General features: G+C 34.2%; 1 protein-coding gene across 1 annotated transcript in view; it reads left to right on the forward strand.

Moving 5' to 3' along the window:
- The first annotated feature begins 353 nt into the window (after nucleotides 1–353).
- LOC139506258 (nuclear inhibitor of protein phosphatase 1-like) overlaps nucleotides 354–16324 on the forward strand; it is a 33643-nt gene continuing 17672 nt past the window's right edge. The window contains exons 1-3 of the mRNA XM_071295421.1: nucleotides 354–480; nucleotides 4229–4289; nucleotides 6249–6402. Coding sequence (XP_071151522.1) covers nucleotides 413–480; nucleotides 4229–4289; nucleotides 6249–6402 — 283 coding nt within the window. The 5' untranslated portion in view covers nucleotides 354–412. The remainder of the gene's footprint in view (nucleotides 481–4228; nucleotides 4290–6248; nucleotides 6403–16324) is intronic.

Raw genomic sequence — 16324 nt, forward strand, 5'->3', positions numbered from 1 at the left:
TTTGCGGACATGGTGTTCCAGTTTATGTCTGGGCAGTTGAAATCTCCAGTTGGTATGATGGTTTGATTTTTGTTTGAAATATGGTCTAATGATTTATCTAATTCCTTTATAAATGTGTTCCATGTTCCGGTGTCAGTGGCATATAGAATGAGCCTTATTATTATTATTATTATTATTATTATTATTATTATTATTATTATTATTATTATTATTATTATTATTATTATTATTATTATTATTATTATTATTATTATTATTATTATTATTATTATTTCCGCAATATAGTTAAATTGGGGCGGGTTGATAAGAGTGGGACGATTTTTTTAAAAAGAGGGGCGAGTTGGTGAAAAAGCGGAGCTGGTGTGGGTCGATTTTCCAATGGGGCGAGTTGATCACAGCTTACTATAAAAACATGGCGAAGAATCAACACATCCAACAGAATGAAGGCCCGCTGGTCAATAATTTCGAAGTACCGTCATGGTGTGTAACTAATAACGTATTTGAAATTGTGACTGAAACATATGTTATTCATTATTTATGCATATAAATTTAATTTTGACAGTGCATAACATAAAGAGGCCAAACCGAGTGTCTGTAATTCACTGTTTATTCAGTCTCGGGCATTTCTCTTTGTAATTATATACTTTTTTTAAAGGTTCATCATAACAAACGGACAAATATGGCTGTATTTACATTCCAAAAATTACTCTGAGTACAGACTTACCTGTAAAGTTTGAAAAGTTTTAATGCCTAGCATCCATTAGATATAATAAAGTTAAATGCATTTTGTGTTTCAGAAAGATAAAATCTCTTTTGGATTTTGATAGGCATTTTTTTTCCTTCATGCAAAAGGTTTGAAAATTGACCAAGTTGTGGTACAACTATGAGATGCTCCCTCAGGTAAAAAAACGGTTTGTATTGTTTTCACTGTCCTTAATTGACATGGACACCAGTAGTCCGATTACTCTGACGTCCAACGGCTGTTTTGCCAGACAAGCTGGGGCCGTGGGACGTCAGAGCTCGTCCCATATCAAAACGTGTATATTTGCCCACCCAAAATAGATGCGCTGCTTCGTTGCTTCTGGTGCCGACTGACGGCCTTGGAATTATATAAATCGGGCATCAATCTGTTCATTTTTCATTTATCTCTTCATTTATGTTAGCTGCGGAACCGTAGCTCTTATGTCCTTATGTTATTTTTTGACTATTTGCGGACCATAGAGCTACAGATTTTTCCTATTACAAAATGTTCGGAATTGCGACCCAGGTTCAGGTCGCACTTATTTCTCAAAAAAAATATTGTTTATAATCCATGCAAAACTTGTCAATATATATAGTTCGTTTCGTTAGATATTTTTCTAGGATATGACGTACCTATTTATGTTTGAATATTCATTTCCTTAACACTATTATCTAATTATTTCCATTTGTATACATTCTCCGCCTATTTTATTCGGTCATATTGAATCTCTCCGTGACTAGGACACCAGGTATCTTCACAACTTTGGGTGAGTTAAAGAGTTTATCTGAGTCAGTGAGTGGACAGTATCAAAGTAATTCAGGTGTTTGTTTATATTTGCACCTTCTGCAGAAAGGAAAAAAAAATGCCCATCAAAAACCAAGAAAGATTTTATCTTTTTTAAACACAAAATGCATTTAACTTTTATATATCTAGTGGATGCTAGGCATTAAAACTTTCCAAACAGCACAGGTAAGTCTGAACACAGAGTAGTTTTTGAGGTGAAAATACGGCCATATTTGTCCATTTGTTATGATGAACCTTAATTACACTGGTCACTTTTTCTGATATAATTATGTTTCGTCTGAAATGTGAAGCTACTCATAAACATTTGACAAAAATAGTTGTGTTAAGTGTTTACACAATATACATGTACTACTCTGTACAAACAAACCTTAAAACTGAGAAACCACATCTACTTACAGTAACCTGTTTGGTCTACAACTGGGGCTTGTATCATAGTGTAGTGACTTAAGTATACTAATAGATATATAAGAGTGTCGCTGAGTACTCTAAGGTTGAGAGTTACAAGGGTCTGTGTACAGCACCAAATTCCAGGCTCCTACCATCAGGAAACACGTCTGTTAGCTTGGACGTCTATATTAACTCTAAGGGAACTCCTGACCATTGGGAGCTCTCTTGACTAATGCATATTGTGTTTGATTGTACGTAACCGGCGTACTCTACAATAGATGCATTTAGTCTGGAATATGTCAACTGGTATGCATTCTAGACTACATGTTCAAGTCAAAAGTCGCCCAGGTAACACTATATTTAACAATCTGATCTACAGTACATGTACATCTATATGTTGACCTAGTACAAATAATTATGACGTCTTGTAAGGCTATTGTAATTTTTTTCTTTGACGCCTTACTTCGAAGTAAGAAGAAAAAAATTATAATAGCCTTTCAAGACGTCATAATTATTTAGACTATATGTTGACCATGTGATGTTATAGATTTAAATCAGGTTACTGCATCCCAAACTGTGGAACATGTATACAATTCTAGTTTTGATAAAATGCAATCATCACTGATCATAGGATTGAACGTTGATTTCAATTTAGACTTGTATGTATCTATATATAGCTACATTTTGTACATTAATTACCTATATTGTTCTTGACAGTGATCGGTTTTTTTTACCAACCACAAGCATAATGCCAAAAATCTTCAACAAGTCATGTGTAAAAAATGTAAAAAAATGCGAGTTCAAATTATTGGGATTACATGCAATGACATGTATTACCCTGTCACATTTTTTGCATTAATAAAAGCATCGCAATAATTTCTGAATTTACTGAAATGTTTCTGTTAATATATTTAGCTTTTGTTGTAAATTTGAAATTTTGAAATGAAAAGTAATACAGTCCTAATTTTAGAGAAAATGTTCCATTATCTGTTTTCACAGATTGTTGTCTCATATATTATGAGGAATATTAATTTTTGTCGAGCCTGCAACTTTTGTTGCAGAAAGCTCAACATAGGGATAGTGATCCGGCGTTGGCGGCGGCGTTGGCTAACTTTTTAAAAGCTTTATATTTTAGAAGGTGGAAGACCTGGATGCTTCATACTTTGTATATACATATAGATGCCTCATGTTACGAAATTTCCATCAGTCACATGTCAAATGTCCTTGGCCTCATTTTCATGGTTCAGTGACCACTTGAAAAAAATGTCAAATGTCCTTGACCTTATTTTCATGGTTCAGTGACCACTTGAAAAAAAAGTTCAGATTTTTTGTAATGTTGAATTCTCTCTTATTATAAGTAATAGGATAATTATATTAGGTATGTGCGTACCTTGCAAGGTCCTCATGCCCGTCAGACAGTTTTCACTTGACCTCAACCTCATTTCATGGATCAGTGAACAAGGTTAAGTTTTGGTGGTCAAGTCCATATCTCAGATACTATAAGCAATAGGGCTAGTATATTCGGTGTATGGAAGGACTGTAAGGTGTACATGTCCAACTGGCAGGTGTCATCTGACCTTGACCTCATTTTCATGGTTCAGTGGTTATAGTTAAGTTTTTGTGTTTTGGTCTGTTTTTCTCATACTTTTTGCAATAGATCTACTATATTTGTTGTATGGAATGATTGTAAGGTGTACATGTCTAGTGAGCAGATGTCATCTGACTTTGACCTCATTTTCATGGTTGAGTGGTCAAAGTTAAGTTTTTTAGTTTTGGTCTTTATATCTAATACTATATGCCATAGGTCAACTATATTTGGTGTATGGAAATATTTTATGATCTATATGTCAGCCGCGCAGGTTTTATTTGACCTCAACCTCATTTTCACGGTTCATTGCTCAGTGTTAAGTTTTTGTGTTTTGGTCTATTTTTCTATAAGTAATAGGTCAACTATATTTGTTGTATGGAAGCATTGTTATTTGTACATATCTGCCTGGCATGGTTCATCTGACCTTGACCTCATTTTCATGGTTCATTGGTCTTTGTTTAGTTATCTTGATTAATGTTAAGTTTATGTGACAGTTTTTAATAAAGCTTTATACTTTAATAGGACTATCATCATAATATCAATGATTAGTAAATAAGGCGAGACATTTCAGCGTGTGCACTCTTGTCTTATCATCTTATGATTCACTAATTATATATGACATCTTCTGCTGAATTCAGAATCATAATAAAAAAATAGATATAATTTGCTGATTAACATGACATGTATGATATGGGATATACTTTTAGGGCAGGCAAACCACCACCAGGCCTCCATTTGGATGTTGTCAAAGAAAACAAAATGGTTCAGGTAAGCTAGATTTTACTATTATGAACTAAAAAGAATTAAAAAAAACCTTAATTTTAAGGATGAGAGCATTAAAGTTTGTCATCACTGAGATTATTATCCTATCCCTAACCCATTTAACCCTAACCCTATATAGATATCAAAATTTTATATTCTGAAACTTCAGGAATAATATAGAAAGGCAGTGCCTCAATGCCATTCATGGTCAAAATGATGGTATCAGGTAATAGACATTTTGTATCTATATACTAGGGGACATAATTATAACTATGTCACCATTGTAATCCAGATAAGAGGAATTCTATCTCCTTCTTGGTGATATACTGTGTTTTATATTTTAATTTATTGACATTGTAAATTAAGGAATCAAACAGTGTTATTTTTAAGTTTTCAAAATTACTACTTATCACATGGATACTCATCTTGATGGTAGGGCCACAATTAAAAATATTTCAGTTTTCCCAAACCCGACCCATGATGACTATATAGTTTGTGGGTAGGTAGGTAGGCAAATCCTTTTTTTTTACCAGAATTTGCATGAAAATATTAAAACATTATATCTTTTTATTCTGTCAAACCTTTGAAGAGCAATGAATTTAAAGACATGTTCAAAAAAATATTTCTGACAAAAGTCAGATTTCTCTTGTCAAAAGGGATTTATATCTATATTGCAATAAATTATTCAGAAGGACGTACATTCAGTTTAGATTATATATCTGATTCTGTCAAATGAGCATTTTATCAAATCTCCTAACAGCAACGTACTGATCTTGTCAACTGAAACATGTAAATTTGAACTATTTGAATAAAAGGGCATCTAATTCACAGGATAAAGGAAGATTATAATTAAAGACAACAATTTATCAAGAAATAGTTCCTTTTTATTTGGTAAAAACAAAATCTTCTTGCAAGATTGTAAATTTGCAACTTCCAGATCCATTTCCTGTCAGAATACATGAAAATGTTCGATTGCACATGGTTTTGACAAATCTACCTGAATATTCTTATCCGATATGCCAAATATTCTTTTATATGATATTTGATTTCACAATGAAATTAACATTGAGCCTATAGGGAAGGGTTTGGCAGTACAGACAACAGTGTTAAAAAACTGTCTGCCATTTTCACATGTTTTACTGCTTTACGTTCGTTAAATCAGAATATAAAAATTGATAAAAATTAATTTGAATATTTTATTATGTAATAAAGGAGTAGTTATTGTTGCAATCAAAAATTATTTTTGAAATAAGGAAAAGGTTAGGAGAAAAAAAAGGGGGGGGGGGGGGTACAAATTTGCTCATTTCAGATTTCAGAAATTAAAAAGAAAATTTCTTCAAATACTTTTGTTGAGGGGATTAATATTCAACAGCAAAGTGTATTTCTCAAAAGCAAAAAAAAAAAAAAAAAGTTCATTAGACCACATTTATTCGGTGTCAGAAATGCTGTGTCAACTTTTTAATCACAATCCAAATTCAGAGCTGTATCAAGCTTTAATGTTGTGTCCATCATGTCCATACTTGCCCAAACTGTTCAGGGTTCCACCTCTGCGGTCTTATAAAGCTGCACCCTGCGAAGCATCTGGTTTTTCATCTAAATTGCCAACATTAATATTTAAAAGCACATGAAAATGAAAGGTAGTGGATGGTAATTTAAATTTGCATGTCCATGCAACAATAGGTCACTGTGATCTGTTTGTTAATATGAGATATTTGTTATAAAAGCACTAGAACAGAAAGTGTCCTTACAGTGGTGTGAGGTTCATTTTAACATAGGTGCAATATTAATATGAGTTTTATCAGCATGGTGCTTGGAAGATACAGTATTGTGTTATTACAGCTTCAGACATACAGTATTGTGTTATTACAACTTCAGACATACAGTATTGATATTAGTATATTTTAATTAACGTAAGAGGTTAAAGTAGTCATTTATTTCATCTTTTGCATTGCCTTTTTGTTGTAGAAATTAATGATAGACACCAAGAAATGTTACTTCTTTGGGAGAAATAAACAGATGTGTGATTTCTGTATAGACCATCAGTCTTGTTCACGTGTACATGCAGCTTTAGTGTGGCATAAACATTTATCAAGACCCTTTATATTGGATCTAGGCAGTAGTGAGTATATATTGTTTACTATAGGTTATACCCTTTAACACTGTTTAAGGGCAAACAAAGAATATTTTAATTTAGGCCTTGTCTAATTAAAGCCGGAAGATTGAACTCAGGACATTTTTAACCAAAATACAGTCAGGCAACTAAGTTTTTGATGCAAAGTCATGATTTGACTCATGAATACCCTTTCTCTAAACACTTATTCTTATTTATTTTTAAAGTTTCTCTGATTAATTCATTATTTATAAGTGTTTTTGTTATGCTGTTAAATCAGAATTGCTTCAGAGATACATCCCAGTTGTTCAGGGAGTCATTACAAGTCCGTTTTTGACAAAAACTTGTTAACACAACTTGTTATTCAATGAAAAAACAAAAATCAAAATCTCATAAATACATTTTTAACTCACGGAGGGCCCAAAGGGCCAAGTGAGCTTTTCTCATCACTTGGTGTCAGTTGTTGGTGTCGTCGTAGACTTTTACAAGTATTCTCTATACTACACACGACAGACACACAAATGACACCCTTTTCTGCCATTGACAGCACACCAACAACACCTTCTTTGTACACATGGCAGTAAAAGAAATAAAACTCAAACACAAATTCAAATTTGTGGACAGCCCGTTGTATGTGATAGAAAACCAAAGAAAGGGGTAATCTATAGGCCTAATACCTTAGATATCTTCAAACGGTTCTCAGTGGAATCTAGTATGTAACCGTCTTTACTAGAGTCAGACTTCCATCTACCATGCTTCTTTAAGCATCTGTCACTAACATTGGCGTTTGCCACCATTGTGGCCCCACCGGATCTGAATAAATGAAGACCTATGTTTCCCTCTGGACAAATTGTTCGAATTCTCTTAAGAATGGACTCTCTAGCCGCTGTGTAACTTAGCTTTTTATCTTTAGTAATAAGCTTGCATGTATTACGAGATCTATAAATAGGCCGAAACAAATAAATTTTTTTTTTGAACATATCACAAAGTTCGATTAAAGTTTCCGGAGTAATTGGATCTTTCTTTTCTGTCTTTTTTGGTGCTACTCTTTTAGATGCTTCAAGAATTGATGTTACAAAAGTGTTTGATGTAGGATCGTTTAGACCATTTATCTCATGTGCCCATTTTATACCATACACTGCGTTCGAAATAGGGTGACAAGTAGAATTATTGTTCAATAAATGTGTTAAATACAGTGCAACATGAACTGGCTGAGCTGGCAAAGATTTGTGTCCTTGTAAAGTAATGAAACGTTCCCATAGTTTGTAAGAATTAAAATATGATTTAACGGTATTGTCACTTTAAGAGTTTATCAACAGTTCACACATCTTCGGATAAAGCTCGTACATATAACTGCCAACTTCTATACCACTGTCCTGGACGGCCTCCTTCACTGTGTTGTCTAATGTAATCCCTGTTGAAATAAATAACGTCATAAGTATATTGAAAACTAAAATTCTATTCTTAAAGCAATCAATCTAAATTTGAAACACTGTTGCCCAAATACTTCGCACTGCCTCTGCCTCTTTTAGTCAGATTTTCCCCCTGAAAAAAATTTCTGTCAACAAGAAATCCTTAAAATTTCCAAATCGATCCACCAACATAGGCCAAAATGGTGCCGATGTCCATTCCGGGATGACTAAAGTGCCATTGCATTTTTCTATTCTAATCTTATTAATAACCTTTGGAATCAAACTTGGTGGTGGAACTATCCAATTATTATGTCCACCCCATACTAATGTAAATGAGTCTATCCCAGCAGTCCCGGGGCACCAAAACTTTGAGTTAAAATGCTTGCACTTGGCATTGTAATCATGTGCGAACCTATTTATGTCATGTGGACCCCAAACGTGATTAAGATACAGAAAAATCTCATCTTGTATTTCCCAGTCATCACAATCTGTTACCCTACTTAAAGTGTCTGCGTACTGGTTTGATTTTCTTGGTAACCAAACGAAGCTCATCTTAATTGCATTCTCTCTGCAAAATTCATTAACGAACAAAGCGTTCTTGTGCAAAACCATCTTCCTACTACCAATATTAAGTATATGTGTGATATTCAGATTATCTGTGAAAACTCTGATAGTCTTACCAGAGAGGATATTGACAAAATTCATCAATAATCTTTTTACAGCCTCGAGCTCTCTCCAGGTCGAACTTTTGGCCTGTTCCCCCATTGACCAACTACCAAACATTTCCAAAGGTTCGTCCTCTGAACCAGTGGTAACAAAACCACCGAAACCTGTACCAGATGCATCAATGAACACATAATAATCTTGTGGTACATTATAAGTCAACTGACTCAACCGAGATCCTATCTTGTTAAAGCTTTCAACTTTACTAGAACACCCCCGCGAAATCGCGGGCATTCAGAGCGTAGTTTAAAGTATCTGTATAAAGTGTTGTTGGAAGAATTTTGTTAAATACAGAATGACTGAAGAATTTCAGCAAAAGTATCATAAGTCATAGGTTATAGGAAAGGAAAATGTTTTTTTTTACCCTCCACCTTTATTTCCAAAGTTCCCAATTTTTGGTTTTCTATCAATTTCAATATGAACATACATTTAGTATGTTATGAACATTTATTTAAGTAAGGAGCCTGTAATTCAGTGGTTGTCGTTTGTTTATGTGTTACATATTTGTTTTTCGTTCACTTTTATACGACCGCAAAATTTGAAAAAATTTTCGTCGTATATTGCTATCACGTTGGCGTCGTCGTCGTCGTCGTCGTCATCGTCCGAATACTTTTAGTTTTCGCACTCTAACTTTAGTAAAAGTGAATAGAAATCTATGAAATTTTAACACAAGGTTTATGACCACAAAAGGAAGGTTGGGATTGATTTTGGGAGTTTTAGTCCCAACATTTTAGGAATTAGGGGCCAAAAAGGGCCCAAATAAGCATTTTCTTGGTTTTCGCACTATAACTTTAGTTTAAGTAAATAGAAATCTATGAAATTTTGACATAAGGTTTATGACCACAAAAGAAAGGTTGGGATTGATTTTGGGAGTTTTGGTTCCAACAGTTTAGGAATTAGGGGCCAAAAAAGGGCCCAAATAAGCATTATTCTTGGTTTTCGCACAATAACTTTAGTTTAAGTAAATAGAAATCAATGAAATTTAAACACAATGTTTAATACCACATAAGGAAGGTTGGTATTGATTTTGGGAGTTTAGGTCCCAACAGTTTAGGAATTAGGGGCCAAAAAGGGACCCAAATAAGCATTTTTCTTGGTTTTCGCACCATAACTTTAGTATAAGTAAATAGAAACCTATGAAATTTAAACACAAGGTTTATGACCATAAAAGGAAGGTTGGTATTGATTTTGGGAGTTTTGGTCCCAACAGTTTAGGAATAAAGGGCCCAAAGGGTCCAGATTTAAACTTTGTTTGATTTTATCAAAAATTGAATAATTGGGGTTCTTTGATATGCCGAATCTAACTGTGTATGTAGATTCTTAATTTTTGGTCCCGTTTTCAAATTGGTCTACATTAAGGTCCAAAGGGTCCAAAATTAAACTTAGTTTGATTTTAACAAAAATTGAATCCTTGGGGTTCTTTGATATGCTGAATCTAAACATGTACTTAGATTTTTGATTATGGGCCCAGTTTTCAAGTTGGTCCAAATAGGGATCCAAAATTATTATATTAAGTATTGTGCAATAGCAAGAAATTTTCAATTGCACAGTATTCAGCAATAGCAAGAAATCTTCAATTGCACAGTATTGTGCAATAGCAAGAAATCTTCAATTGCACAGTATTGTGCAATAGCAAATATTTTCAATTGCACAGTATTGCACAATAGCAAGAAATATCTAATTGCACAATATTGTGCAATAGCAAGAAATTCCAATTGGATTTCAATTGGAGTTATCTTTCTTTGTCCAGAATAGTAGTTGAATCAACTTAAATCATTGTTTTATACAATATACAATGTATATTCACTTTTACTACCAACTGATAGATTAAAACAATCTTTACCATTCAGTGATAACAAGCACTTTTTTTACATTTTAATATTTTATGATGTATTTAAATGAGTAGTTATTGTTGCAAACTTCATTAGAAATTTGAATTGAGATCAGTTTTGAAATAAGGGAAAGGGGGATGTGAAAAAAAAATTGGAGGGTCAATTTTTTTCATTTCAGATTTCATAAATAAAAAGAAAATTTCTTCAAACATTTTTTTGAGAGGATTAATATTCAACAGCATAGTGAATTGCTCAAAGGCAAACATTTTTTTTTAAGTTCATTAGACCACATTCATTCTGCGTCAGAAACCTATGCTGTGTCAACTTTTTAATCACAATCCAAATTTAGAGCTGAATCCAGCTTGAATGTTGTGTCCATACTTGCCCCAACCGTTCAGGGTTCAACCTCTGCGGTCGTATAAAGCTGCGCCCTGCGGAGCATCTGGTTTGTACATAAATAAGGCCGCTAGTTTTCTCGTTTGCATTGTTTTACATTGTCATTTCGGGGCCTTTTGAAGCTGAGTATGCGGTATGGGCTTTGCTCTTTGTTGAAGGCCGTACGGTAACCTATAATTGTTAATTTCTGTGTCATTTTGGTCTCTTGTGGAGAGTTGTCTCAACATGGCAATCATACCACATCTTCTTTTTTTTTGTAATCAATGAATTTTGGAAAAGATTTAATGACTGGAGAATTTCAGATAAAGTATCAAAAGTTCACATGAATAATTTTAGCGCTTATCTATATATTATGAACATTCATAACTATATAAATAAAGCGTATTTACTTTCAATTCTAAGTTTACTAATCGATCCAAGGTGATCATTGATATAGTATACAGACCCTCTCTATTTAATAAACTCTGTGACTGCCGTGGATAGTAAACTTGAAAATGATAGCAGATAAAATTCTGAAAATACACTTTATTCGTAGTATATGTATGTTCAAAGTATACAGAAAAACGCAAACCGGAAGTCTAATCTGACTTAAAATTTCGTACAATGACCGGACAATACCCGGATGCCTTTTTTCTCGTTTTTCTCCTAAAATAACTCAATCTGAATAATCATATGAATGGATGACAAATGCGACTATGCACTGTACCTATAGGACACAGAGGCGTGTTGATTAATTTATTGTGGAAAGAAGAGAAGCGACACCAAAAATGAGGTCTTCTCGTTTAATAGTATAGATGTTCCCAAAAAATGCACTCATCGAATGCGTCCGTACTAACTAGTACATTGGCGTTCCAACTTGCCCTTTGCAATATACATTGGTACAAATACCTTGTTCTTAAACGTGCCTGATCTCCTAATACAGGCTGCATTGATATGATCTGTCCTACAAGACTTGCAATAAATTTCACCACCAAAAGCCTAATTCCGTAGTGAAATTGTATCCTGAAAACTTCCAAAATTCTTAAAAGCTTCTCTATTCTTTTTTCGGTAATTCTTATAACCCCTTCTATCATATCCCAATGAAAACCTAACCAGTCTAGACCTTGAATAGGAACCCAATTGCACTTCTCTGATGCAAGAACAAACCCAAATTTCTCCAAATCGGAATGGATTTTTTCGCTCGCTAACATGGCCTCTTTCATGTTTTTGCCCCCGCCGAGGCCATCGTCTAGATACATGACAATTTTTAGACCCGTACTTCTCCAATATTTTATAACTTACCTTTGTAAAAATATATCCGCTGGTTGACAACCCAAAAGGCAAAACATTATACACATAATATTCATGCTCCCATTTAAAACCTAAATATGTAGTATGCGTTTCAAAAATGCTTATATGATGATATACGCTTTTTAAATCGTAAGAAAATACAAAATTTCCTTGATCATATAGTTAATGTCTAGCAGTTTTTGCATCTTCATATTTGTATTTAGATTTAACTGCATGTGGATTGATATGTCTTGCATCTAATACTAATCTGAATTTTGAACCTCTATTATGAGCTACAGTTAGGGGATTAACTACATATGACTTACAAGACACTTGAGTAATACATCCTTTTTCTAGCAATTTTTCAATCTCGCTCTTAACAAATTTGGGATTGTCTCTTGCTGATAATTTGTTATTTTGTAATTCAACCATGCATGGAATGGTGCTGAAAGGAATTTTATACCCGTTTGCTATAATATCTAATACAAAATCCGTGGCACCTATTCTCTTCCATTCGCTCAAGCTTTCTTTTAAATGACCTACACCTGTACCGTTATATTTTACTATAGTAGTAGTATGTGTATTGCTCATTGACTGGACATCACATGATGTCTGTGTTATTGAATTAACATTCCTCATTGAATAGAGTTCACTCGATGCTAGATCTGTTTTTGGGTGAGTATACATTTCTACTTTATCAATTTTACATATAGTAGTATCAATACTTATCTTATGTTTTTGCTCAGCAGCAGACTTTGGACAATTCCTAATCCAGTGCCCGTACTCATTACAATAGAAACATCTACTGGGTCGTACATCAGACCTGGATCCACCAATAACGTTCACAGGGATCGAATTTGCTGTTTCTGCTGGGGCCTGTTGTGTGTATGGCACGCTCTTGCGGTCTGGACGTCTTTTTAACTTTTCCTTTTTCAGCTTGCTTTCTGCTCTACTCTGCGCTTTATACATCTTCTTCTCGTCCTCGGAATCTTCAGCGAGTGGTTTGGTAACGTATTCTTCTACCATGCGCCAACCTGCGTCTGAAGAATCGGCAAGTTTGATAAGCTTTTGTCGATTTTTATAAGTCCATACCTTCTGAAATTTTTTCTTTTCGCACTGTTAATATTGGACTGCGTCAAGTTGTCGGTCTCAAATTCTGCATGAACTTCTCTGATTTTGGCGTACACTTTCTGGTTATGTTTGTGTTGTTCTTCGTTCCCCCTCTTTCGGAATTTATAACTGTCGGTCAGTGATTCGTCCATCCTAGCTATTTGTGTGTCCAACAGCACTTTCTGGTTGTCCTGTATCCGTCTTTGGAACCCTTCTAAACGTGAATCCAGTAACGTTGTCATACTGTTCAACATCTGGTCCTGTGTGGATTGAACGGCATTCTGTACTTCTGTCTGGATAACTTGCTGTAATTCGGCGTCCATTGGTTTACACGGTCAATACGACGGCTAGAAGTGAAGCTACCACAGAAAAAACACCTTATATATGACCACAACTCAGTCCTCTGATTGGATAGATTTTCTTCGGCCTACCGAAAATTGACGATTCCCATATCGAGAATACAACATTTTCCCGCTATACTGATCGAAACGCGGGAAAATATTAAAATCTTCTCCTCTGAAACTACTGGGCCAAATTTAACCAAACATTGCCACAATCATCATTGGGGTATCTTGTTTAAAAATGTGTCCGGTGTCTCGGCTAACCAACCAAGATGGCCGCCATGGCTAAAAATAGAACATAGGGGTAAAATGTAAATTTTGGCTTATAACTCTGAAATCAAAGCATTTAGAGCAAATCTAACATGTGGTAAAATTGTTTATCAAGTCAATATCTATCTGTCCTGAAATGTTCAGATGAATTGGACAACTGGTTGTTGGGTTGCTGCCACCATTTGGTAATTTTTTAAGAAATTTTTGGTTCTTGGTTATTATCTGGAATACTATTATAGATAGAGACAAACTGTAAACAGTAATAATGTTCAGCAAAGTAAGATCTAATAATAAGTCAACATGACCACAATGGTCAGTTGACCCCTTAAGAAGTTGTTGTCCTTTATAGTCAATTTTTAACAATTTTCATTAATTGGTAAATTTTTGTAAATTTTTGCAAAATATTTCCTGTGTATCTAAAGGGCCAAGTCTATATAGATAGAGAAAATTGTAAGTAGCAAGAATGTTCAGTAAAAGTAAGATCTAAAAACACATCGCCATCACCAAAACACAATTTTGTTATGAATCCTGTGTCCTTTGTTTAATATGCACATACATGACATATATATACCAAGGTGAGCGACACAGGCTCTCTAGTTGTAAATATCATAATATCTAAGTATGTTAACCAATCTTCGATGAAAAGTTATTGAATAATATTTTTGATCAACATTTATGGCTTGGATTTGAAATAATATTAAATAATTTATTGAAACAGCCATATTGTCAATAGGAAGTTCAAATTGAAGGGAGACAAAGATCATGTTAAGCTAGTCATTATCAATTTGGCAAGTTGTCTCATGTTTATTGGTGAATAATTCCAATCTAACCAGTAATTATCAATGTGTCCAGTCTTTTGGAAGGAATAAATCTAATAAGACAAGCTTTTATAAAGGGGCACCACTGTTTAATCTTTTTAAAAATTGATGTTAAAATGGCATTTACATCGTGAGAGCTTTTCAGATACCTAACACATGTTCGTAAATAATCTGACTTAAACACAATGTTGTGAATATACATAGTGAATATAGATTTTTTCTGATTCCACTGAATTCATTATGGTTTTTTACATAGTGAATATAGATCCTTGGAGCCTCTTTTTTCTGATTCCACTGAATTCATTATGGTGTTTTACATAGTGAATATAGATCCTTGGAGCCTCTTTTTTTGATTCCACTGAATTCATATAGATCCTTGGAGCCTCTTTTTTATGATTCCACTGAATTCATTATGGTGTTTAGGTAGTGAATATAGATCCTTGGAGCCTCTTTTTTCTGATCCCACTGAATTCATTATGTTTTTTTACATAGTGAATATAGATCCTTGGAGCCTCTTTTTTATGATTCCACTGAATTCATTATGGTGTTTTACATAGTAAATATGGATCCTTGGAGCCTCTTTGTTCACTGAATTCATTATGGTGTTTTACATAGTGAATATAGATCCTTGGAGCCTCTTTTTTTTCACTGAATTCATTATGGTGTTTTACATATTGAATATAGATCCTTGGAGCCTCTTTTTTTCACTGAATTCCTTATGGTGTTTTACATAGTGAATATAGATCCTTGGAGCCTCTTTTTAGCTCACCTGACCTGAAAGGTCAAGTGAGCTTTTCTCATCACTTGGCGTCCGTCGTCCGTAAACTTTTAGAAAAATCTTCTCCCCTGAAACTACTGGGCCAAATTTTACCAAACTTGGCCACAATCATCCTTGGGATATCTAGTTTAAAAAATGTGTGGCGTGACCCTTCAAACCAACCAAGATGGCCGCCATGGCTAAAAATAGAACATAGGGGTAAAATGCAGTTTTTGACTTATAACTCAAAAACCAAAGCATTTAGAGCAAATCTGACATGGGGTGAAATTGTTTATCAGGTGAAGATCTATCTGCCCTGAAATTTTCAGAAGAATCGGATAACCTGTTGTTGGGTTGCTGCCCCTGAAATGGTTATTTTAAGGAAATTTTGCAGTTTTTGGTTATTATCTTGAATACTATTATAGATAGAGATAAACTGTAAACAGCAATAATGTTCAGCAGAGTAAGACCTACAAATAAGTCAACATGACCAAAATTGCCAGTCGACCCCTTAAGCAGTCAGAGCTCAGACATAAATAAGTCTGAATCTGCTTTTGACTCATAGAGGTCTAAATTTGTCAGTTTTAGGATTTGTCTCCCTTTAATGCAAGACAAAATACGACTTTAATAAGTCAAATATTGTTAAGCAAGAAATGATTGACCAAAATCAAAAAGTTGCAAATATCGACTCCTACAAGTCGATAAGTTACCAAAATTGGTTAACTTCAAGACCCACGCATATTTATAAAAAGGTCATGCATCTAAATCAAATAATGACAACATTGAAAGCCAATGCTTTGTCTACTAAAGAAAAATATGAATGAGAGGCTAAAAAATGGGGGAATCATGTTAATTAACCTTACAATGCAACCACCTGGATCCACACTTAATGAGGTAAAACATCTGTGTTTAGTAAGGATGTTCAATTAGAAAATTAAATATAGATAGCTCAAGTCCTTGTGAACACTCAGACAGGTTTTTGCTGTCATAGGTGGTGTACTTT

This window comes from Mytilus edulis, chromosome 1 (genome assembly GCF_963676685.1).
Source record: "Mytilus edulis chromosome 1, xbMytEdul2.2, whole genome shotgun sequence".
NCBI classification, from domain to species: domain Eukaryota; kingdom Metazoa; phylum Mollusca; class Bivalvia; order Mytilida; family Mytilidae; genus Mytilus; species Mytilus edulis.